Here is a 24006-nt window from a genome sequence, read left to right on the forward strand (position 1 = left end):
CTCATTTGGGCACCCTTACATAGAAAACCCTCAGAAAAATAAGTTTTAATAAATATTAAAAACCTGAAAAAACTAATATCTAAATTATAAGAATTAATCCCACAAATATAAATTTTATATATAATAAAATAAATAATAATTCATGTATCAGCAATTAAGGGCAACAGATTTCAAAGTAGTTATATAACAATTCTTACCTTTAAATTGTTACACATATTTTTTCTGGTTTGCTTTTCATTGTTCCTGCTGTTGTTGTTCTCTTAAAATCACACTATACATCTTAAAACTGTACTACACAAAATTCAGTTATTACTTGTACTGAATTGAAATATGAATCTCTACAGTTTTCACCTATTGGTCTTGACAGAATCCCATATGTAGTGCCATTCCAAGATGGCCGAATAGGAACAGCTCTGGTCTGCAGCTCCCAGTGTGATTGAGGCAGAAGGCAGGTGATTTCTGCATTTCCAACTGAGGTACCGGGTTCATCTCACTGGGACTTGTTGGACAGTGGGTGCAGCCCATGGAGGGCAAGCTGAAGCAGGGCAGGGCATCGCCTCACCCAGGAAGTACAAAAGGTTGAGGGATTTCCCTTTCCTAGCCAAGGGAAGCCGTGACAGACTGTACCTGGAAAATTGGCTCACTCCAGCCCAAATACTATGCTTTTCCCATAGTCTTAGCAACCAACAGACCAGGAGATTATCTCCCGTGCCTGGCTCGATGGGTCCCACACCCACAGAGCCTTGCTCACTGCTAGTACAGAAATCTGAGATCTACCTGCCAGGCTGCAGCCAGCCAGATGGAGGGGTGTCCACCATTGCTGAGGCTTGAGTAGGTAAACAAAGCGGCCGCAAATCTCAAATTGGGCAGAGCCCACCGCAGCTCAGCAAGGCCTACTGCCTCTATAGACTCCACCTCAGTGGGCAGGGCATAGTGAAACAAAAGGCAGCAGACAGCTTCTGCAGACTTAAACGTCCCTGTCTGACAACTCTGAAGAGAGCAGTGGTTCTCCCAGCATGGCATTTGAACTCTGAGAACGGACAGACTGCCTCCACAAATGGGGCCCTGACCCCCATGTAGACGAACTGGGAGACACTTCCCAGTAGGGGCTGACAGACACCTTATACAGGCTGGTGCCCCTCTGGGACGAAGCTTCCAGAAAAAGGATAAGTCAGCAATATTTGCTATTCTGCAATATTTGCTATTCCACAGTCTCTGCTGGTGATACCCAGGCAAACAGGGTCTGGAGTAGACCTCCAGCAAACTCCAACAGACCTCCAGCTGAGAGACCTGACTGTTAAAAGGAAAACTAACAAACAAAAAGGAATAGCATCAACATCAACAAAGAGGACATCTACGCCAAAACCCTACCTGTAGGTCACCAACATCAAAGACCACAGGTAGATAAAACCACAAAGATGGGGAGAAACCAGAGCAGAAAATCTGAAAATTCTAAAAACCAGAGTGCCTCTTCTCCTCCAAAGGATTGCAGATCCTCACCAGCAACAAAACAAAGCTGGGTGGAGAATGACTTTCACCAGTTGACAGAAGTAGGCTTCAGAAGATCCGTAATAAGAATCAGTAATAAGCTTCTCTGAGCTAAAGGAGCATGTTTGAGCCCATCACAAGCAAGCTAGCTAAAAACCTTGAAAAAAGGTTAGACGAATGGCTAACTAGAATAAACAGTGTAGAAAAGACCTTAAATGACCTGACAGAGCTGAAAACCATGGCACAAGAACTTCATGATGCATGCACAAGCTTCAATAGCTGATTCAGTCGAAAGGGTATCAGTGACTGAAGATCAAATTAATGAAATAAAGTGAGAAGACAAGTTTAGAGAAAAAAGAGTAAAAAGAAACAAACAAAACCTCTAAGAAATATGGGACTATGTGAAAAGAATAAATCTACCTCTGATTGGTGTACCAGAAAGTGATGAGGAGAATGGAACCAAGCTGGAAAACACTCTTCAGGATATTATCCAGGAAAACTTCCTGAACTTAGCAAGGCAGGCCAACGTTCAAATTCAGGAAATACAGAGAACACAACAAAGATACTTCTTGAGAATAGCAACCCCAAGACACATAATTGTCAGATTCAACAAGGTTGAAATGAAGAAAAAACGTTAAGGGCAACCAGAGAGAAAGGTCGGGTTACCCACAAAAGGAAGCCCATCAGACTAACAGCAGATCTCTCAGCAGAAACCCTACAAGCCACAAGAGACTGGGGGACAATATTCAATATTCTGAAAAAGAATTTTCAACCCACAATTTCATATCCAGCCAAACTAAGCTTCATAAGTGAAGGAGAAATAAAATCCTTTACAGACAAGCAAATGCTGAGAGATTACAAGAGCCTTATAAGAGCTCCTGAAGGAAGCACTAACCATGGAAACAAATAACCAGTACCAGACACTGCAATAACATGCCAAATTGTAAAGACCATCGAGGCTAGGAAGAAACAGCATCAACTAATGGGCAAAATAACCAGCTAACATCATAATGATAGGATCAAATTCACACATAACAATAGTAACCTTAAATGTAAATGTAACCAATTAAAAGACACAGACAGGCAAATTGGATAAAGAGTCAAGACCTACCAGTGTGCTATATTCAGGAGATCCATCACACATGCAGAGAAACACATAGGCTCAAAATAAAAGGATGGAGGAAGATTTACCAAGCAAATGGAAAGCAAAAAAAAAAAAAAAAAAAAAAAAAAAAAAAAAAAGGCAGTGATTGCAATCCTAGTCTCTGATAAAACAGACTTTAAACAAAGATCAAAAGAGACAAAGAAAGCCATTACATAATGGTAAAGGGATCAATTCAACAAAAAGAGCTAACTACCCTAAATATATATGCACCCAATACGGGAGCACCCAGATTCATAAAGCAAGACCTTAGAGACCTACATTAGACTCCCACACAATAATAATGGGAGACTTGAACACCCCACTGTCAATAGTAGACATATCAACAAGACAGAAGGTTAACCAGGATATCCAGGACTTGAACTCAGCTCTGCGCCAAGTAGACCTAATAGACATCTACAGAATTCTCCACCCCAAATCAACAGAATAGACATTCTTCTCAGCACCACACTGCACCTATTCCAAAACTGACCACATAGTTGGAAGTAAAACACTCCTCAGCAAATGCAAAAGAACAGAAATCACAAAAAATCTGTCTCTCAGATCACAGTGCAATCAAATTAGAACTCAGGATTAAGAAACTCACTCAAAACCGCACAACTACATGGAAACTGAACAACCTGCTCCTGAATGACTACTGGGTACATAACGAAATGAAGGCAGAAATAAAGATGTTCTTTGAAACCAAAGAGAACAAAGACACAACATACCAGAATCTATGGGACACATTTAAAGCAGGGTGTAGAGGGAAATTTATGGCACTAAATGCGAACAAGAGAAAGCAGAAAAGATCTAAAATGGACACCCTAACATCACAATTAAAAGAACTAGAGAAGCAAGAGCAAACACATTCAAAAGCTAGCAGAAGGCAAGAAATAACTAAAATCAGAGCAGAACTGAAGGAGAAAGAGACACAAAAAAACCTTCAAAAAATCAATGAATCCAGGAGCTGGTTTTTTGAAAAGATCAACAAAATTGATAGACTGCTAGCAAGATTAATAAAGAAAAGAGAGAAGACTCAAATAGATGCAATAAAAAATGATAAAAGGGATATCACCACCGACCCCACAGAAATACAAACTACCATCAGAGAATACTATAAACACCCTACATGAATTTTGAATTACTGAATCAACCAATAACATGTTCTGAAATTGAGGCAATAATTAATGGCCTACCAACCAAAAAATTTCCGGGACAAGATGGATTCACAGCCGAATTCTACCAGAGGTAAAAAGAGGAGATGGTACCATTCCTTCTGAAACTTCCAATCAATAGAAAAAGAGGGAATCCTTCCTAACTCATTTTATGAGGCCAGCATCATCCTGATACCAAAGCCTGGCAGAGACACAACAAAAAAAGAGAATTTTAGACCAATATCCCTGATGAACATCAGTGCGAAAATCCTCAATAAAATACTGGCAAACCAAATCCAGCAGCACATCAAAAAGCTTATCCACCAAGATCAAGTTGGCTTCATCCGAGATGCAAGCCTGGTTCAACATATGCAAATCAGTAAACGTAATCCATCACATAAACAGAACCAATGACAAAAACCACACGATTATCTCAACAGATGAAGAAAAGGCCTTCGACAAAATTCAACAGCCTTCATGTGTAGGGAGACCCCCTGAAACTATTGCTATGGAATAAAAGATGAAATGCTCCTGATTATTGTAAATACAAAATTGCATGCAGGATTGTGTAAAGACAATGCCAGGTTGGGCTGCCAGAATGAGCCAACAGCGTGTGATGTGCTTCCCCCTGCAGAGAGCCTATGAACGGATGTGCAGTCAGAGAGGTTTCATATCACCAAGATTCCTATCCCAGAAATGCAGATGTTCATAGCTCTGGGAATGGAATGCGACCCTTGTGGAGAGCCTATAAACGGACGCATGAAGGGCACCTGTTCATATGGATAAGATATGGCTATAAACGCCCTCATCTTGCCACGGCTCTTCTAGGCCTTTTTAGGGTTAAGACATATTCCCTTCTGAGAAGTTCTGGTCTAACCAGTTGTTTAGTTTCAGGTCCTGTTTCTATGGATTCTTTGTAACCAGCTTTTACTGCAACTGTTACTGCTGATTAATATCGTGCTAATCATAGGTTATGGAAAGACTGTGTTTCTGTTTTAAGGCTCTGTTAGGAATTGCTGATGCACACATTATATCGTAAATTCTTATTTCTTTATACTGTACTTCTGCACAGATGTTATGTTAAAGAATTACTTCATCCCCATGTGACCATCTCACCTCATAATCAAACGACCCTAAATCTCACACTAACCTACCCCTGCCCTCACTAAAATTAATAACAAATGTTGGCATATCCAGTGCATTGGCAGCATCACAGGACCAAAAGGCAGTGACCCCCCTGGACCCAGCTTTCACTATTTTGTGTGTGTCTTTTATTTCTTGACCTGCCAATCCACCTGGGAACAAAGAGACAGCCCCGTTGCATTGCGGGCTGCTGGCCAGATCCCACAATATTCATGTTAAAAACTCTCAATGAACTAGGTATTGATGGCATGTATCTCAAAATAATAAGACCTACTTATGACAAACCCACAGCCAGTATCATACTGAATGGGCAAAAACTGGAAGCATTCCCTTTGAAAACTGGCACAAGACAGGGATGCCCTCTCTCACCACTCCTATTCAACATAGTGTTGGAAGTTCTGGCCAGGGCAATCAGGCAGGAGAAAGAAATAAAGGGTATTCAATTAGGAAAGCAGGAAGTCAAATTGTCCCTGTTTTCAGATGACATGACTGTATATTTAGAAAACCCCAGCATCTCAGCCCAAAATCTTAAGCTGATAAGCAACTTCAGCAAAGTCTCAGGATACAAAATCAATGTGCAAAAATCACAAGCATTCTTACACACCAATAACAGAGAAACAGAGAGCCAAATCATGAGTGAACTCCCATTCACAATTGCTTCAAAGAGAATAAAATACCTAGGAATCCAACTTACAGGGATGTGAAGGACCTCTTCAAGGAGAACTACAAACCACTGCTCAACAAAATAAAAGAGAACACAAACGAATGGAAGAACATTCCATGCTATTGGGTAGGAAGAATCAATATCATGAAAATGGCCATACTGCCCAAGGTAATTTATAGATTCAATGCCATCCCCATCAAACTACCAATGACTTTCTTCACAGAATTGGAAAAAACTAAAGTTCATATGGAACCGAAAAAGAGCCCGCATTGCCAAGACAATCCTAAGCCAAAAGAACAAAGCTGGAGGCATCACGCTACCTGACTTCAAACTATACTACAAGGCTGGAGTAACCAAAACAGCGTGGTACTGGTACGAAAACAGAAATATAGACCAATGGAACAGAACAGAGCCCTCAGAAATAATACCACACATCTACAACCATCTGACCTTTGACAAACCTGACAGAAACAAGAAATGGGGAAAGGAGTCCCTATTTAATAAATGATATTGGGAAAACTGGCTAGTCATATGTAGAAAGCTGAAAGTGGATCCCTTCCTTACACTTTATACAAAAAATAATTCAAGATGGATTAAAGGCTTAAATGTTAGACCTAAAACCATAAAATCCCTAGAAGATAACCTAGGCAATACCATTCAGGATATAGGCATGGGCAACGACTTCATATCTAAAACACCAAAAGCAACGGCAACAAAAGCCAAAATTGACAAACGGGATCTAATTACACTAAAGAGCTTCTGCATGGCAAAAGAAACTATCATCAGAGTGAACAGGCAACCTACAGAATGGGAGAAAATTTTTGCAATCTACCCATCTGACAAAGGGCTAATAATCAGAATCTACAAAGAACCTAAACAAATTTACAAGAAAAAAACAACCCCATCAAAAAGTGGGCAAAGGATATGAACAGATATTTCTCAAAAGAAGACAGTTATGCAGCCAACAGACACAAAAATTGCTCATCATCACTGGTCATCAGAGAAATGCAAATCAAAAACACAATGAGATACCATCTCACACCAGTTAGAATGGCAATCATTAAATCAGAAAACAGCAGATGCTGGAGAGGATGTGGAGAAATAGGAATGCTTTTACACTGTTGGTGGGAGTGTAAATTAGTTAATCATTGTGGAAGACAGTGTGGCGATTCCTCAAGGATCTAGAACTAGAAATACCATTTGACCCAGCAATCCCATTATTGGATATATACCCAAGGGATTATAAATCATGCTACTATAAAGACACATGCACACGTATGTTTATTGCAGCACTATTCACAATAGCAAAGACTTGGAACCAATCCAAATGTCCATCAATGGTAGACTGGATTAAGAAAATGTGGCACATATACACCATGGAATACTATGTAGCCATAAAAAAGGATGAGTTCATGTCCTTTATAGGGATATGAAGCTGAAAACCATCATTCTCAGCAAACTAACACAAGGACAGAAAACCAAACATTGCACATTCTCACTCATAGGTGGGAATTAAACAATGAGAACACTTGGACACAGGGCAGGGAACATCACACACTGCAGCCTGTCATGGGGTGGCAGGCTGGGGGAGGGATAGCATTAGGAGAAATACCTAATGTAAATGATGAGTTGATGGGTGCAGGAAACCAACATGGAACATGTATACCTATGTAACAAACCTGCACGTTCTGCACATGCACCCTTGAACTTAAAGTATAATGAAAAAAATAAACAAAATAAAATAAAATCGTAATTTAAAAAAATAGAATCCCGTATGTCACACAGAACTTTCTCCATATTAGAAAGCTTTCCATTTTAAAACCAATTGTCTGGTTTATTCTCCCTAAGTCTTTACTTCTCTATATTAAGCATCTTCATTTTTTTCAAATGTTCTTTGTGCTACATGGTTTAAACTTACATGCCTTCACCATTCTGATCAGCTTCCCATGAACAAATCCCCAGAGCATATTTTTTCAAACGCTATATTTTTCATCTCTAGAAATTCAATTTGTGTTTTTTATTTCTGCCATTTCTCTATTACGTAATATGTTCAATATTTCTCTTACTTCCCTTAACATATGGAACATGGTTATAATAACTATTGTACATCCTTTGCTATTAATTATAACATGTAATTTCAAGAGAACTCTAAGAACTTGATATTCAACATAAAGAATATTATTTTGGTATGAATGTATTACCTGATAATCAGCAGGTCCAGGGTTAGCACAAGCTTCTTTCTGAACCCAGAAGAAAGTCCGAGGAACAGAAGAACCAAATGCACTTTTCTTCTGTTTCTTTGAGCAGATATTTCTAACACTGGCAATTATAGTATTGTTCAAGACATTATAAAATCCAGGACCTAAAATTATTAAAAGTATCATATATAAGAATAAGCATGCTTTTATATGCACCTTTTGAACTGAGTTAATTTTTAATTAAGGGTATTTTCTAAATAAAAAATCCTCACATATTTCTGGCATAAATGTAAAATGGCATAGTCACATTTTAAAATTTGGTTAAATTTTTATACAGTTAACATATATTGCTGATATGGTTTTGCTGTGTCTCCACCCAAATCTCAGCTTGAATTGTAATTCCCACAATTCCATGGCAGGAACTGTCATGGGAGAAACCCAGTGGGAGGTAATTGAATCATGGTGCTGGATCTTTCCCATGCTGTTCTTTTGATAATGAATAAGTATCACGAGATCTGATGGTTTTAAAAACAGGAGTTTCCCTGTACAACCTCTCTTCTCTTGTCTGCTGCCATGTGAGACATGCCTTTCACCTTCTGCCATGATTGTGAGGCCTTCCCAACCATGCGGAACCATAAGTCCATTAAACCTCTCTTTTGCAAATTGCCCAGTCTTGGGTATGTCTTTTTCAGCAGAATGAAAACAGACTAATACAGTAAATTGGTACCAGTAAAGTTGGGCACTGCTGTAGATACCCGAAAATGTTGAAGCGACTTTGGAACTGGGTAACAGGCATGGGTTGGAACAGTTTAGAGATCTCAGAAAAAGACAGAAAAATGTGGGAAAGTTTGGAACTTCTTAGAGACTTGTTGAATGGCTTTGGCCAAAATGCTGATAGTGATATGCACAATAAAGTCCAGGCTGAGGTGGCCTCATATGGAGATGAGGAACTTGTTGGGAACTGGAGCAAAGGTGACTTTTGTTATGTTCTTTTGTTATGTTTTGGCAAACAGACTGGTGGCATTTTGCCCCTGTCTTAGAGATTTGTGGAACTTTGAACTGGAGAGACATGATTTAGGGTATCTGGAAGAAGAAATTTCCAAGCAGCAAAGCATTCAAGAGGTGACTTGGGTGCTGTTAAAGGCATTCAGTTTTATAAGGAAAGCAGAGCATAAAAGTTCACAAAATTTGACAATGTGATAGAAAAACAAAAACCCATTTTCTGAGGAGAAATTCAAGCTGGCTGCAGAAATTTGCATAAGTAATGAGGAGTTGAATGTTAATCCCCAAGACAATGGGGAAAATATCTCCAGGCATGTCAGAGGTCTTCATGACAGCCCCTCCCATCACAGGCCTGGAGACCTAGGAGGAAAAAGTGATTTTGTGGGCCAGGCCCAGGGTCCTGGTGCTATGTGCATCCTAAGGACTTGGTGCCCTGCATCCCAGCCACTCCAGCCATTGCTGAAAGGAGCCAACGTAGAGCTCAGGCCATGGCTTCAGAGGGTACAAGCCCCAAGCCTTGGCAGTTACGTATGGAAATTCCTGGATGTTCAGGCAGAAGTTTGCTGCAGGGGTGGGGCCTTTATGGAGAACCTCTGCTAGGGCATTGCAGAAGGAAAATGTGCAGTTAGAGACACCACACAGAGTCCCTTTTGGGGCACCACCTAGTGGAGTTATGAGAAGAGGGCCACCATATTCCAAACCCCAGAATTGTAGATCCACTGACAGCTTGCACCATGTGCCTGGGAAAGCTACAGACAAAACACCAGCCCATGAAAGCAGCCAGGAGGGAGGCTGTATTCTGCAAAGCCTCAGGGATGGAGATGCCCAAGACTGTGGGAACCTACCTCTTGCATCAGCATGACCTGGATATGAGACATGGAGTCAAAGGAGATTATTTTGGAGCTTTAAGATTTGACTGCCCAACTGGATTTCAGACTTGCATGGGGCCTGTAGCCCCTTTGTTTCAGTCAATTTCTCCCACTTGGAATGGGTGTGTTTACCCAAGGCCTGTACCCCCATTGTATCTAGGAAGTAACTAACTTGCTTTTGATTTTACTGGCTCATAGGTGGAAGGGACTTGCCTTGTCTCAGATGATACTTTGAACTGTGGACTTCTGAATTAATGCTGAATGAGTTAAGACTTTTGGGGACTGTTGGGAAGGAATGATTTGTTTAGAAATGTGAGGACATGAGATTTGGGAGGGGCCTGGTGTAGAATGATATGGTTTGGCTCTGTCCCCACCCAAATTTCATCTTGAACTGTAGCTCCCACAATTCTTATGTGTCTTGGGAGGAACCTGGTGGGAGGTAACTGAATCATGGGGATGGGTCTTTCCCGTGTTGTTCTCATGATAGTGAGTAAGTCTCACAAGATCTGATGGTTTTAAAAACAGGAGTTTCCCTGCACAAGCTCCCTTCTCTTGTCTGCTGCCATGTGAGATGTGCCTTTCATCTTCCACCATGATTGTGAGGCATCCCCAGCCATGTGGAACTGTAAGTCCATTAAACCTCTTTCTTTTGTAAATTGCCCAGTCTTTGGTACATCTTTATCAGCAGCATGACCATGGGCTAATACACTTTCCATATGACCAGAAATTCTATTTCTAGGTATTTTCCCAAAAGAAATGAAAAGAACCCAATGTCCATCAGCTGACGAATAAGTAAAGAAAATGTGCTACACCCAAACCATGACATACTACTCAGCAATAAAAAAGAAAGACAAACACAACAATATAAATGTTTCTCTAGAATATCATAAGTAAAAAAAGGCAGACTCAAAAGCTTGAATAATGTATAATTCCATTTATATGTAAGTTTAGAAAAGCTAAAATCATAGCAGCAGAAACAGTTCCTAGGGCCAGAAGTGGGAATACAGATTAACTGCAAAGGAACATGAAGAAACTTTTTAGGAATGATTAAAGTGCTTCAAAACATTACTGTAATTGTGATTGCCTGACTACATACATCTACCAAAACTCATCAAATTGTACATTTAAATGAATAATATTTATTATCTATAAGGTATACCTCAATAGAGCAGAAATAAATAAATCAACACTGAAAAGTTTTCAAATAATACAGCAGCAATAAAATAAATTTGACAAAAAAATTAATATATCCTATCATTTGACCTCCCTGTCACAAAAGTTATTTTAATTTTTGTCTTTTATTTTTCTGTGCATATTCATAACCTGGAATATTTTCCACAGTGGTAGTTCTGAGTGAATTTAGGTTCATATATTTTTCATTCAAAATAATACAACTTTCTATGCTGTTGAAAAGTTTTTATCAAGACAGTCAAATACTTGAAACAAATATTTGAGTATGTTGTTTAAAAAATCAATTCTAGTGAGCAGCAATATCCATCAGACTCAATATGTTATACTTAAAGAACACTTAACTTGGTTGTACTCATGTTATCTGCATTCTACTAAATTAGTCCTGCCACTAAATAGATATGAAACTTCACTTAAATCTCATTTGTTTTTCTGGGCTTCAAGTTCCTCATCTAAAAATAATAGGAATCGATTAGATCAGTGTTTGTCCAAGAACAATCTACAAGATAAGGGGTTTACAACTAAATGTAAATTGACTATTTCACTAAGCATTTTGTAACTAGTCCTTCTGAATGAAGAGAGGGTTGTGTTGATTTATGTTCTGGTAGAATCTCTTTTCTCATCATAGGCAAGAAACAGTTGACAAAAGAGTGTCACTGGGCATTACTAGGTTAGATGTTACTTTGGTTCATTCCAGATCTAAAAGTGATTAAATCTTTCTGCATAGAAATATCCTTCATACTTCTGACACATATAAGATTTCTCTCTAACTGTAAACAAACTCTTCCCAATTTTTCAAATATTCCAGTTCTAGTCTATTCCCTAAAAATATCTGTGAAAATTCTGTTGTGCCAACTCTCAGAAAACCTAAGTGCTAATATATATTATTCCTGCTGCTGTTCAACATTCTTCCAGTGGTAAGGTTTAGGAAAAAGATAAACACAAAGTATAATGAAAACTATTTGAGCCACCACTTAAGATATATAAATAACAAGTAACTATGTCAAATCTATCTCCCTTCTGGCTCAAGAGCATAACACAGCACTTTGCAGGTGAGCATAAGTACTTAATATAGCATCCTCAGGGCTAGGGACCTCAGACATACACATCTCAGGTACTACCTTAATCTGACTTGCAAAGCCATTCTGTTCATATGGTTCACTCACATTAGAACTTTCTTATGTATATCTTAGAGTCATTAAGTATAGAAATGCTCAGGAACCCCAGAACAGATCTACTATAGGAGAGTTAAAAGGTTTAGGGGTGCCTTATAACAGTAACTTGCAAACATTTTGGAGCTCCACATTAGGTGGTCAAATCTGCTCTATGACCACTTTACAATTCTTTACTCTACTCTAATAATTACATGAAAAGAAATCAAATTTCCATGATGGCCACTCTTACTAATCCTTAAAATATGTAAGATTCTAGATTACATTTTAGAGGTCATTCTTAATTTAACTTGCCCTTTATAAATAAACTAACTTTGAAGAATGTATAATATTTTATTTGTAATATACTAGACCATCAAACTGACAGTAAGACCCAATCTTAGAGTAACTGGGCCACTCAATAAGTTAATATTTAGAAATAATTTGGATTTCAGATTCATGATATATAAATAAGCAACTCAAAATCAAAGCTGTTGGAACTTTAAATTATTTTGAGCCTTAAAGGATTGTGCTTATGCAACCTGAATCACATGACAGGCAGCTGTAACTTTTGTTCCTCTGATTATAGATTCACCTTTTCTTTATCCACATTGTTTTCTAAAATACTGTAAAAGACTAAAAAGTGCCAGAGAAGACCCCTTGCCTCTCCACTATTGATCTTCATTATAGCTTAACTTCCCTTTTACTTCTCTGACACAAAGATCTCATGACTATCACATTGTCAAAGATGGAATATTAAATGTACTCTTTTAAATTGGAAAAGGAAAACAGCTATAGCTAAACTGCTATAACTAATCAAATTGCTATAACTCATAAACCAGCTTTTTAAAAAAATGTTATAATCCTATTAAATTTCTTTATTTTCTGACTGTAAGAGCAAGACCTTTTCACCTTTGGAGCACTGACCCCATTCCTTTGGAGTCTGTGTTACTTGAATAGCTATTCTAGCCTTTGCACTTGAATAAACTCTCTTAAACTGGGTTCTGACCCTTTTGATTATTTCATGTTTACAATGATAAATACTACTGAGCTAGCCTCAGATGGCATTCTTAAAGTAGTCATACTTCAACATAGATGCTCAGGGCTCCAAGACCAACTGTTTCAAGAGGCCCAGATCGATCTGTAAAGCATATGGTTTTATCTGAGAAGTGCTAGAATATCACTTCCACTCTATGCATTGGTCAAGAAAGCACCAGGGCTAGTCAAGACTGAAGGGGAGAAGAGTGAGACTCAATCTCTCCATGGAATGAGTAGCAAACAATTATACCAAGTGTATTACTATAACCAAACTCTAAAATCTGTGGCAGCGACTTTGGAATCAGGCAATCGGTCAGAAACTAGAGCAACCTGATGAGTTAGAATAAATGCCTTGAGGAGACTGTTGGTGATGACTTGAAAGACAGTGAGGAAAATGATATTAGAGGATGGAGAAATGATAACTGGTATTATGCAATGGCAGAAGCAACACTAATACTTGAGGTAATGAAGAAAATACCTAATGAACTGCTGGATTCTAACTAAGGAAATTTCCAGGCTGAATTTCAAAGTGCCAATAGTTCCTTTCATCCATGTGTGAGAAGGTATAGATAGATAGAAGGAAAAGAGTTTATAAAGTGTTCAGTTTTCTAGAACTACCATTTGACCCAGCAATTCCATTACTGGGTATATACCCAAAGGAATATAAACTGTTCTATTACAAAGACACATGCATGTGTATGTTCATTGAGACACTATTCACAACAGCAAAGGCATGGAATCAGCCTAAATGCCTATCAATGGTAGATTGGATAAAGAAAATGTGGTACATATACACCATGAAATACTATGCAGCAATAAAAAATAATGAGATCAAGTCCTCTGCAGAAACATGGATGGAGCTACAGGCCATTATCCTTAGCAAAGTAACACAGAAATATAAAACCAAATACCACATGTTTGCACTTATAAGTGGGAGCAAAATAATGAGAACACATGGACACATAGAGAGGAACCACAGACAATGAGACCTACCAATGGTGGAGGGTAGGTGGAGGGAGAGAATCAGGAAAAATAACTAATGGGTACTAGGATTAATATCCGGTGATGAAATAGTCTGTACAAGAAACCCCCGTGACACAAATTTACCTATATGACAATCCCACACATGTGCCCCTGAACTTAAAATAAAAGTTAAAAATAAATAAATAAAAAGTAATATAGTGTTAACTTTTCAAGGAGAATGTATAGAAAATAAAAAGGAACTAGAACTTCCTAGATTTGAAAATAAACTGTTTTTCATCCCCAGTCTATCCGGATAACAAAAATCTCTCAAAGTAAGAAGTGGCTTAAAGGAAAAGATGTAAAGCAGGATTTGGCTGTAAGACCTTTAGAAATATTTATGGTAATCCCTCATAGAACCTCTCAAAAAGGGGCCTTAAGAATCTTAAGGTCTTTATCCTGGGCGCTTTTCACTTAGACAATGGTGCCCTAACAACTTAAGGGTGTTAAAAACATAATAGCCTCAAAGGTGATACAAAATAGACAAAGGTGACACAAAACATGCAACAGCCTCACAGGTGATTTTAAAAAGTTTTTCTAAGAAAATGTAACTGTGGCTTTTGTCTAGTGGATTTGATTATAAATTAAAACAATAAGAAACTCAAAGGTTTTATAAGAATCGTATCATCTTGGGATAAAAGGGACAATGAGAGTAAAAAGGAAAAGAAGCTGATAGAAGTAGGCTGAGAAAGCTACAGCGGCAAACACAGCCTATTTCATAGAGAAAAAGGATGACTCAGAGCAGAACCAAGAGCCTAAAAGGCAGAACAAAGAACCACAGAAAATCATTCCCCCCAGAGAGCCTTACTGGATCCTCATCAAGGAAATGCTAACATGTGCCCAGCTGATTTTCAGAATTGCTATGGTACTGTGACTGTTGTGGGCCTCCAGTTTTCCCTCCAGTTTTCCCTCTTCCTGAACAGAAGTGTCTGATCTGATTATCCTATATCTCTCCCACCACTGTATGGTGGATGAAACAACCCTTTCTTTGGTTCACAGCTCTGCTTATAGAGAAGGAGCTGTATCTTAAGACCCACACACAAGAATCCTCATCTGCACTTATACCTGACTTAGATGACAAGACCCGGGGCTGGGAGTTGTGGCTTATGCTGGCAATCCCAATACTTTGAGAGCCGAGGTGGAAAGATCATTTAAGGCTAGGAGTTAAAGACCTGCCTGGGCAACAAAACGAGGCCTCATTTCCACAATTTTTTTTTTTTTTTTTGAGACGGAGTCTTGCTCTGTTGCCAGGCTGGGGTGCAGTGGCGCGATCTCGGCTCACTGCAACCTCCGCCTCCCAGGTTCAAGCAATTCCCCTGCCTCAGCCTCCCCAATAGCTGGGACTACAGATGCGTGCCACTACGCCCGACTAATTTTTTGTATTTTAGTATAGATGGAGTTTCACCATGTTGGCCAGGATGGTCTTGATCCCCTGACCTCATGATCCACCCGCCTCAGCCTCCCCAAGTTATGGGATTAAAGGTGTGAGCCACCATGCCCGGCCAAAATTTTTTTAAAATAGCCAGGCATTGTAGCATGCACCTGTAGTCCCAGCTACTCGAAGGCTGAAGCAGGAGGATCCTTTCAGCCAGGAGTTGGAGGCTGCAGTGAACTATGATCATGCCACTGCACTCCAGCCTGGATGACAGAGAGAGAGAGATCATGCCTCAAAAATTTTGTTAAAAAATGATCCTGGACTTTGAAATTATTACATAATTACATGAAACTTTTGGGTCCTTGAGAAGGAGTAGGTGTATGTAGGAACAATGTAAATATTTTTGTAGCCAGGGAATTGATCATATAGTAGATTAAAATTGGCCATCAATTCTTTGCTACTCTTCTCACTGAGAGATAAAGTTTCATGTCCTTCCAATCAATATGTGCTACCCTGAGTGACTTAATTAACTAATAGAATGCAGAAGACGTGATATCCTGGGAGTTCTGTGGCTGGGTCATAAAAAATCTTGCAGCATCTGGTCAGGTCTCATGGAACCCTGGGTCACCATGTTAAATGTCAGGCTGCCCTGAGGCAGCCATGCTGGAGCTAAGTACATCCTTTGAATAACAGACTCATCTGAGCCTTGCCTTCTAGCCATCCCACAAAATAATGAGATATAATAGAAAAGCCTGTTGTTTTAAGCCACTAAGATTGTTGAACAGCAATGGATGCCCAGAACTGTGTGTCAGCAATTTTATAATTTATTTTGGTTCTATATTCTTAGCTCTGAACACTAAAATATCCACTGAGAATACCAGAATACATGATTAGAAACCTCGGAAATAAAAAAGTTTAACAAAACTGAACATCATAAATTATATTACTAATGGTGACCACATAGTTGATATATTATGTTGTTCATCTGCCAAGAAAAAAATCAGAAAATTTACCAAATAAAGAAAAACAATAGAAAATTATAATTAGGATGTGCAGAATGTTAAACTGAAATCTTACTAAAACTATATATTATTTTGATTTATCTGTGTTTAATGTATAGTGAATGCTTTGGAAAATGTTGACTTAAAATGACACCAACCATAGGATAAAAAAGAAAACATGCTCTCTGGTGTATCCATCTTGTTAAGAACATTAAGTTACTTTATAAAGCCAAAGAGTAGACATATATAGATAAATTGCTAACCTGGCATTTCCTCTGTCCTGATGTCTTGTGTGAATCGAACAGCACTTTGACCAAATGGAATATTTTTCAGTCCTGATGTTTTCTTCAAGGACTTGAGAGCAGTTCGAGGTTCATTATATGTGCCAGGAGCCGGCGTGATTGATTTCATAGGTAAAAATCTCTAGTGAAGAACAGGAAAATATGCCAATAAGAAACTATAGTACATTTTGATACTTCATGAGTTAAAAGCTGCCTTTTGAGTAATATAACATCTGGAGTTAATTTATTTCTTAATGGAGTGAAGAAAATGTAGATGAATTAAGATCTTATACCCATCAAAACATAAAATATATAGCTTTTAGTTAAATCACCTGTATACTAATATAGTAATGTATTATAAGGCAGACAGACTTTTAGAAGAAAATAATCTCAACATGAGACTCTAGATGATAGTGTAGGGATAATGATCATACTTAAAATATTCTGCCAGTTAATATAAATAAAAAACTATATGATCCAACACTTTATTTTATGTGATCAAATTATATTTATTGAAAAAGTTCCTTGACATGTATATTAAATTAACTCAAAAATATCATTAGATATCTCAAAAAAAATCTTAGATTCAGTGGTTTATCAATTCAGTTTAACTTTTAAACTTATTAACATTATATATATAAAATGTTTTATAAACTCACGAGATATAGCACTGTGTAATCTTTTTTTTCTTTTTTTTTTTTTTGAGACAGAGTCTTGCTCTGTTGCCCAGGCTGGAGTGCAGTGGCACGATCTTGGCTCACTGCAAGCTCCACCTCCCGGGTTCACACCATTTTCCTGCCTCACCCTCCCACGTAGCTGGGACTACAGGCACCCGCCACCATGCCCAGATATTTTTTTGTATTTTTAGTAGAAACGGGGTTTCACCGTGTTAGCCAGGATGGTCTCGATCTCCTGACCTTGTGATCTGCCCATCTCAGCTTCCCAAAGTGCTGGGATTACAGGTGTGAGCTAGCATTGTATAATCTTTTTAACTTTTCACTTGAAAATAATTTCAAATTTACAGAGAAGATGCATGAATAAAAATAATACAGAAAATATGTGTATAACCTTTACCCAGATTCCTCTATTATCATATTACCTCATTTGCCTTTTTTCCTTTGCCAACTCTATCTCTGTTTTGTCTGTTTGTCCTTCTCTTCCTCGCTCTGTCTGTCTTACTCTACATACACACACACACACACACATACACACACACACACACAGATTTTGAAAGTTACATATGTCATGGCTCTTCACCCACAAATACTTCAGTATATATTTACAAAAAAAAATGCAGTTATTTTCTTACATATCCACAGTACAGTTATCAACTTCAGTAAATGTATCAATGATCTAATGCTTTCATGTAATCTAGGATTCATATTCCAAATTTGTCAGCTGATCTAATAAGGCCTCTATTGCATTTTTCCCCTTCAGTACATAATCTAGTTTAGAGTCACATATTGCTTTAGTCATCACGTCTCTTTTATGTCCTTTAATGTAGGAACATTTCTACAGCCTTCCTTTGTGTTTTGTGATTTTAACATTTTGGGAGAATCACCCTTTTGTATAATAGAACCTTACTTACTTGAGGTTTACCTGATATTTCCTCATAATTATATCCAGGTTATACATTTCTGGACTTGCTACTAGGTAGGTGACGTGTGGCTTTCCCAGGATATCATATCTGGAGATATGATGTCTGCTGATCTTCACTGGTAATTTTAATTTTGATCAAATTCAACACTGCCTCTATATTTATAATAAGTACTTAGCATTCTACTGTAAGCAAGTGCTCTCCCTGCTCCTTCAATTATTTATTTCATTAGGTATCTACTTATCTATCTATAGTCGACCCTTGAACAACACGGGTTTGAACAATGTGGTTCCACTTATATACAAATTTTCTTCAGTCTCTGCCACCCTTGAGATAGAAAGACCAACCCTTCCTCTTCTTCTTCCTCCTCCTAGTCTATTGAATGTAATGACAAGAGCTTTATAGTAATTTACTTCCATTTAATAAATAGTAAATATATTTTCTCTTCCTTGTGGTTTTTTAATAACATTTCCTTTTTTCTAGCTTACTTTATTGTAGGTATACAGTACGTAACACATATAACATACAAAATATGTGTTACTTGACTATGTTATTGGTAAGGCTTCTGGATAACAATAGCCAATTTGTAGCTAAGTTTGGGAGGAGTCAAAAGTCATATGCAGATTTTCAAATGCTTGGAGGGTTGGCATCCCTAATCTCTACATTGTTCAGAGGTCAACTGTACTTAGTTATCTATTTGTTATCTATATTGACTCATGAATGCCAATGTTAATGATTTATAATTCATTACTGAGCCGGTGGGGGACCGTTCATGTTGTTTCCTATGTCCCTGTGATATGCTGTCATCATTATTTCGTTTAGAACTTACTTTCTGACATAAAATGTTACACTTTCCTCTTCCACCTACCCTGGAATCAGTTATTTCTCCGAGGAATCCTTTTTCTTTCAGTAGGAATAGAATTAGAGACCAAGATCTGGGCACTAGATGTGTCCCTTGCTACTGGGGTATCTTTGCTTCTTAGTTCATTTAGCAGACAGAGCTAGGACATACACACATTCACAGAAAATGAGAGGGAGAAACACACACATACATATATACACTCATACATAGACACGTGAACATATATACATTTACATGTGCACATATATATGCATATATTCATACATATAAATATATATTAAAAATCATGAGTTCACATAAAAGCCTTCAATTCAAATCCATCCCACAAGGTCCTCTTTCACCTCCTCCAATCCATATTTGTATGCACCTTCCTTAACAATGAAAACCATACCTCAGAATATCAACTTTTTTGCTCAAACTTGTGATATATCTAAGATAGTTTTATAATTGCTTTACCCATACCATCCCAATAAACCAACCTACTAAAAATAATTAAGAATTTGTTTCCAATTCTTTTTTTTTTCTTCTTTTTTTCTGAGACAGAGTCTCATTCCATCACACAGGCGCAATCTCGACTCACTGGAACCTCCACCTCTTGGGTTCAGAGGATTCTCGTGCCTCAGCCTCCTGAGTAGCTGGAATTATAAGCGCATGCCACAATGCCCAGCTAATTTTTGTATTTTTAGTAGAGACTGGATTTTGCCATGTTGGCCAGGCTCGTCTCAAACTGCTGACCTAAAGTAACCCACCCACCTCAGCCTCCCAAAGTCTTGGGATTACAGGCATGAGCCACCGCACCCGCCCTGTTTCCAATCCTTAAATTCACTACGCACTCACCCTCCAATTCCAGCCCCCATCGAAGACTGATATAGTCAAATACTATGGTTACCTGGATTATTACTTCTTTTTTTCCCTTCAGTGTAGTTAAGGGCATTCATTTGAAATAAAACTGCTCATTTGTTTCCATTTGTTTTCAGTTTAGTTTTTAACTTTTCCCATTCTTACTGATTTATTTTTATTTTTGAATATATGAAACACTGAAATCTTTCCAAAAGATAAATACGTATTTTTTGAAGTGTAGTCAAAGAAGTGTTACGCCCCCTGTTGGGGATGCCGTGCCACTTGGGACAGAAAAGTCTTAATTTGCAACATTTGCTGATTTCCGCGGTGTAAATACACCCACAGCAGTGGCTAATTTCACACTACCAACATAATGTCAGCCAGCTTGCAAAACTCCTGGAAACTTAACAATTGGGTCTTGCAAGCCAGTACAAATAAACAGCAGCATACCAGTGCTTGCACTTTACCTCCTCACCATCCCTTGCAGATAACTAACATCATTGTTTTCTGGTTTATCTTCATCATATTTATATAGCCAAGTAGTTATGTGTATGTTTTCCTATTTTCCTATCTTTTTTAGACAAAAATATAGTACAACATATATGTTCTTTTGAGTTGTGTAAAGTAGGTAAATATTAACACTACTAAAATAATAATTTATTATTGGAAGTACTAAAAGGATTCCCAAATTTATTTTCCTAAATACTATCTTATTATTTTAGATGCTAAGTATAATGTTTATAAAATGATAGTTTTCAACCATGGCTGCTTATTAGAATTATTTGAGGAATTAAAATATATATATTGCTGTTTAGGCCCTATTCTGAACCAACTGAATCAATCTCTGGAAGGAAGAGCAAAGGGCATGTTGGCACTTGGGTATCAGAATGTATTTAAATTTCTCAGATGTTGTTAATGTGCATCCAGGGGTAAGAGCCATTGTCATAAAGGAAATATTATGTATTTAAAATTAATAATTGAAGACATAAGGCAATTCAATGCATTTAGATAAAATGCCTGACAACTCCTAAATCAATGACTAAAATAAGCATCTCAGAAATGTATCTGTCTTTATTCCTACAAACCAGAAATTCTGTGTTCTAAGTCTACTTTGTTAATTGTGTTATTTGTTTTTCTATCATAATCACTTATATATATCTATTCATATTCAAATAAACATTACATTACCCCTAGCAGGTTATCCTGTTCAGTTTTAACTCTTCCATATCTTTTACTGCAGAGCCATTATTCTTTTCCCCATTATCCCCTTAAACCAAATTGATACCATACTCTTTTCTATTTCTAAAAATATATTTTAAAATATGATTGGTGTCAAGTGATGTAAGGTTAGGGCTACATATCAGATTAACAGAAATAGTATGAAACCTGAGATTTTATTTGTAAAAATCGTATTTTTAAAAAATCAAGGGCACACATACACACACATGCATGCACAGGCACATGCGCAAGCGCACGTGAGAGCACACAAACACACACACACACACACACAGAAAATATCCTGTCTTCCCCACATCCATCTCTTGTAGTACCTTAAGCATCATTAAGTTGCTTGATGCAGAAATCTAGTATTCATTCTTGATTCCTCCCAGTCCCTCATAACATCATCTAGTCCATTAAAAATCATGTTAATTTTATCTCCAAATATACTTGCAATCTATCTACTTGTCTCCAAGGAGGTGTATCTTAACTACAATAAAATCAAAGTAGTCATCTATAGTCACCTGAAGGTTAATAATCTTCCCAAGTTAAATAAGATAATCAGAGCCATACATACCATAGGTGGATAAGTATCACAATCACTTTGGTCTGGAGGCTGCCACATAATAAAGGTTTACTAGTATTATAATTGCCTTGCCTTACAAATATGTTAGATACTTTCAACTCCTCTTAGTATATTCCTGGCAGTATGTGAAATGGTTACTGCAAAATATATTCTATGACTGTGGTATCACTAGTGAAGGCCCCAGTGGCAACTGTAGAATGACCTATGGCCAGGCTCCACAGAATGCCTTCAGAACCTTTTCAGAAAGAGATGCAAGCCTATATAGCTTACATGTTAACACTCCACACATTCATTGGCAAAGCATATTTTAAAACAGACTAAAGAAGACATTTCTTATAAACTGAATTGCACATTCATATATGCAAATTTGCTTAATAGAAAATGTTTAATAGATGGTTCTATTCAAATATTCATCTGTGTATTTCTAATTTTATTTCACTTCATTTTACCCATATGTTTTGGCAATATATTTTTCCTAGACCATGTCTATTTCCAATTTGCTTAAATTTCACTTTTCTTCTTATAACCTTTAAACATCATTGAACGTGTTGCTGGCCTCACACTATGCCTATTAGACTCTATATATGAAAATGGCTGTAGACCATTACCTGGGATTGAGAAAGAAAAGCAGGAGATGCATCATTTGTATTTGGTGTCATACTTTCTATCTTCTGAAATTGACTTTTAATGTCATATTTTCCAGGCCCTGGTACTCCCTAAATCACAAAAAGAAATACATGTTCTCATTAAGAAAGGATCTATAGCACCTAAGGGAAGAGTTGGCTAAATATCTGAACCACAGCCACAGAGTTTTTAAGTGAATTCCTATATAATATTACCAAAGCACTTCATTAAAAGGCAAGCTGGAACAAACAAGAGCAGCAAAAAAGATTTCCTTAGCAAAGCAGCCCTTGAACCTGAAAACACACTACCTGAAACTTTGCTGCCCTCTACTGATAAAGCTCAGAAAAAATTATCCAGCTCTTCACATGATTACTAAAATGAAGAAAGAAAAATGAAAAATGACTTCTCTAGTTCTTCCATTTAAAAGTATACAGCTAGCTTGTCTCTAAAAAATTTTGTACTGTCTTTTTAAATGTATGTAAATCAACGTGTTTTTTCCAACAAATAGGCTTTGGGAAATAGTTTAACTACATATGTTAATTGTAAGAAATTAAGCTTTTAACTAGATACTTTATAACAGATAAGAATTAATTCAGTAAGTTCTGAGGTTGAGTTTTTTATTTTCTTAGTCATATAAATAAATATTAAGAAGTACTATTTTTTATCATCAAATATTTTAATTACATTGATAAAGTACCTTTTATACTAAAAAAATAGTTAGATTCCAATCTTCTGCTTCATACACACCTAAACTATTTTTCTTTGTCTGAACAAATTACTCCTTGATTTACTAATTGAATAACTGGCTTATAAATTAGATGTATAATGAAGTTCTATCATTATATCCTGTCATTTCTATCTTTATAATATTTCCAAATCCAACCACTTCTCTCCACCTCCACAACTACCACTCTGATCAAAGCCACTACCATCTCTTACCTGAATTATTGTAAAAGTCCCCTAACTGCCCCCTGCTCCCATCCTTGCCCATCTTCAATCTACTGACATAGCAGCCAGTGAAGCAGCTGTTCCACAATCCGAGTCAGATTGTATCACTCTACTTCTCAAACCCACCCAGTGGTTGCCAGTCTCAGAACACAAGTCAAATCCTTAATATGGTCTGAATCTCTCTCACAGACACACACACACACACACATTACCTCTCTAACCTCATCTCCTACTACCCTCTCCCCTCATTCACTTGGCTACATATCTTCCTCAAACAGATCAGGCATATATCTGCTTCAGGACCTTGGCATTTGGCAGTCTGTCTGCTTCAAATGTTCTCTTCAGATTACTCCTTCATTATAATCAGGTCACTACACAATGTCACCTTCTCAATGAGTCATTTTCAGGCCACCTAATCTAAAATTTCATTACCACCTCCAAACAATTTATGTCCCCTTCTCTGCTTTTTTTAACCTTATTATTTATTACTATCCAAAATAAGATTTTCTGCTATACTCTAAGCTCCAGAAAGGCCAAGTCATTTTCTTTTTCTGTTTTGCTCACTGCTGTATCTCTAGAGTATAGAAGAGTATCTGAAACACAGTAGGGTTCAGT

The 24006-nt window shown here is 37.5% G+C and overlaps 1 protein-coding gene across 1 annotated transcript in view; it reads right to left on the reverse strand.

The window, feature by feature from the left end:
• STPG2 (sperm tail PG-rich repeat containing 2) overlaps nt 1–24006 on the reverse strand; it is a 931943-nt gene that overhangs the window by 777685 nt on the left and 130252 nt on the right. Inside the window, exons 6-7 of the mRNA XM_030819148.1 lie at nt 16699–16858; nt 7795–7955 (exon numbers count right to left, since the gene is read on the reverse strand). Coding sequence (XP_030675008.1) covers nt 7795–7955; nt 16699–16858 — 321 coding nt within the window. The remainder of the gene's footprint in view (nt 1–7794; nt 7956–16698; nt 16859–24006) is intronic.

Source organism: Nomascus leucogenys, chromosome 9, assembly GCF_006542625.1.
Source record: "Nomascus leucogenys isolate Asia chromosome 9, Asia_NLE_v1, whole genome shotgun sequence".
In the NCBI taxonomy this organism is placed as follows: Eukaryota; Metazoa; Chordata; class Mammalia; order Primates; family Hylobatidae; genus Nomascus; species Nomascus leucogenys.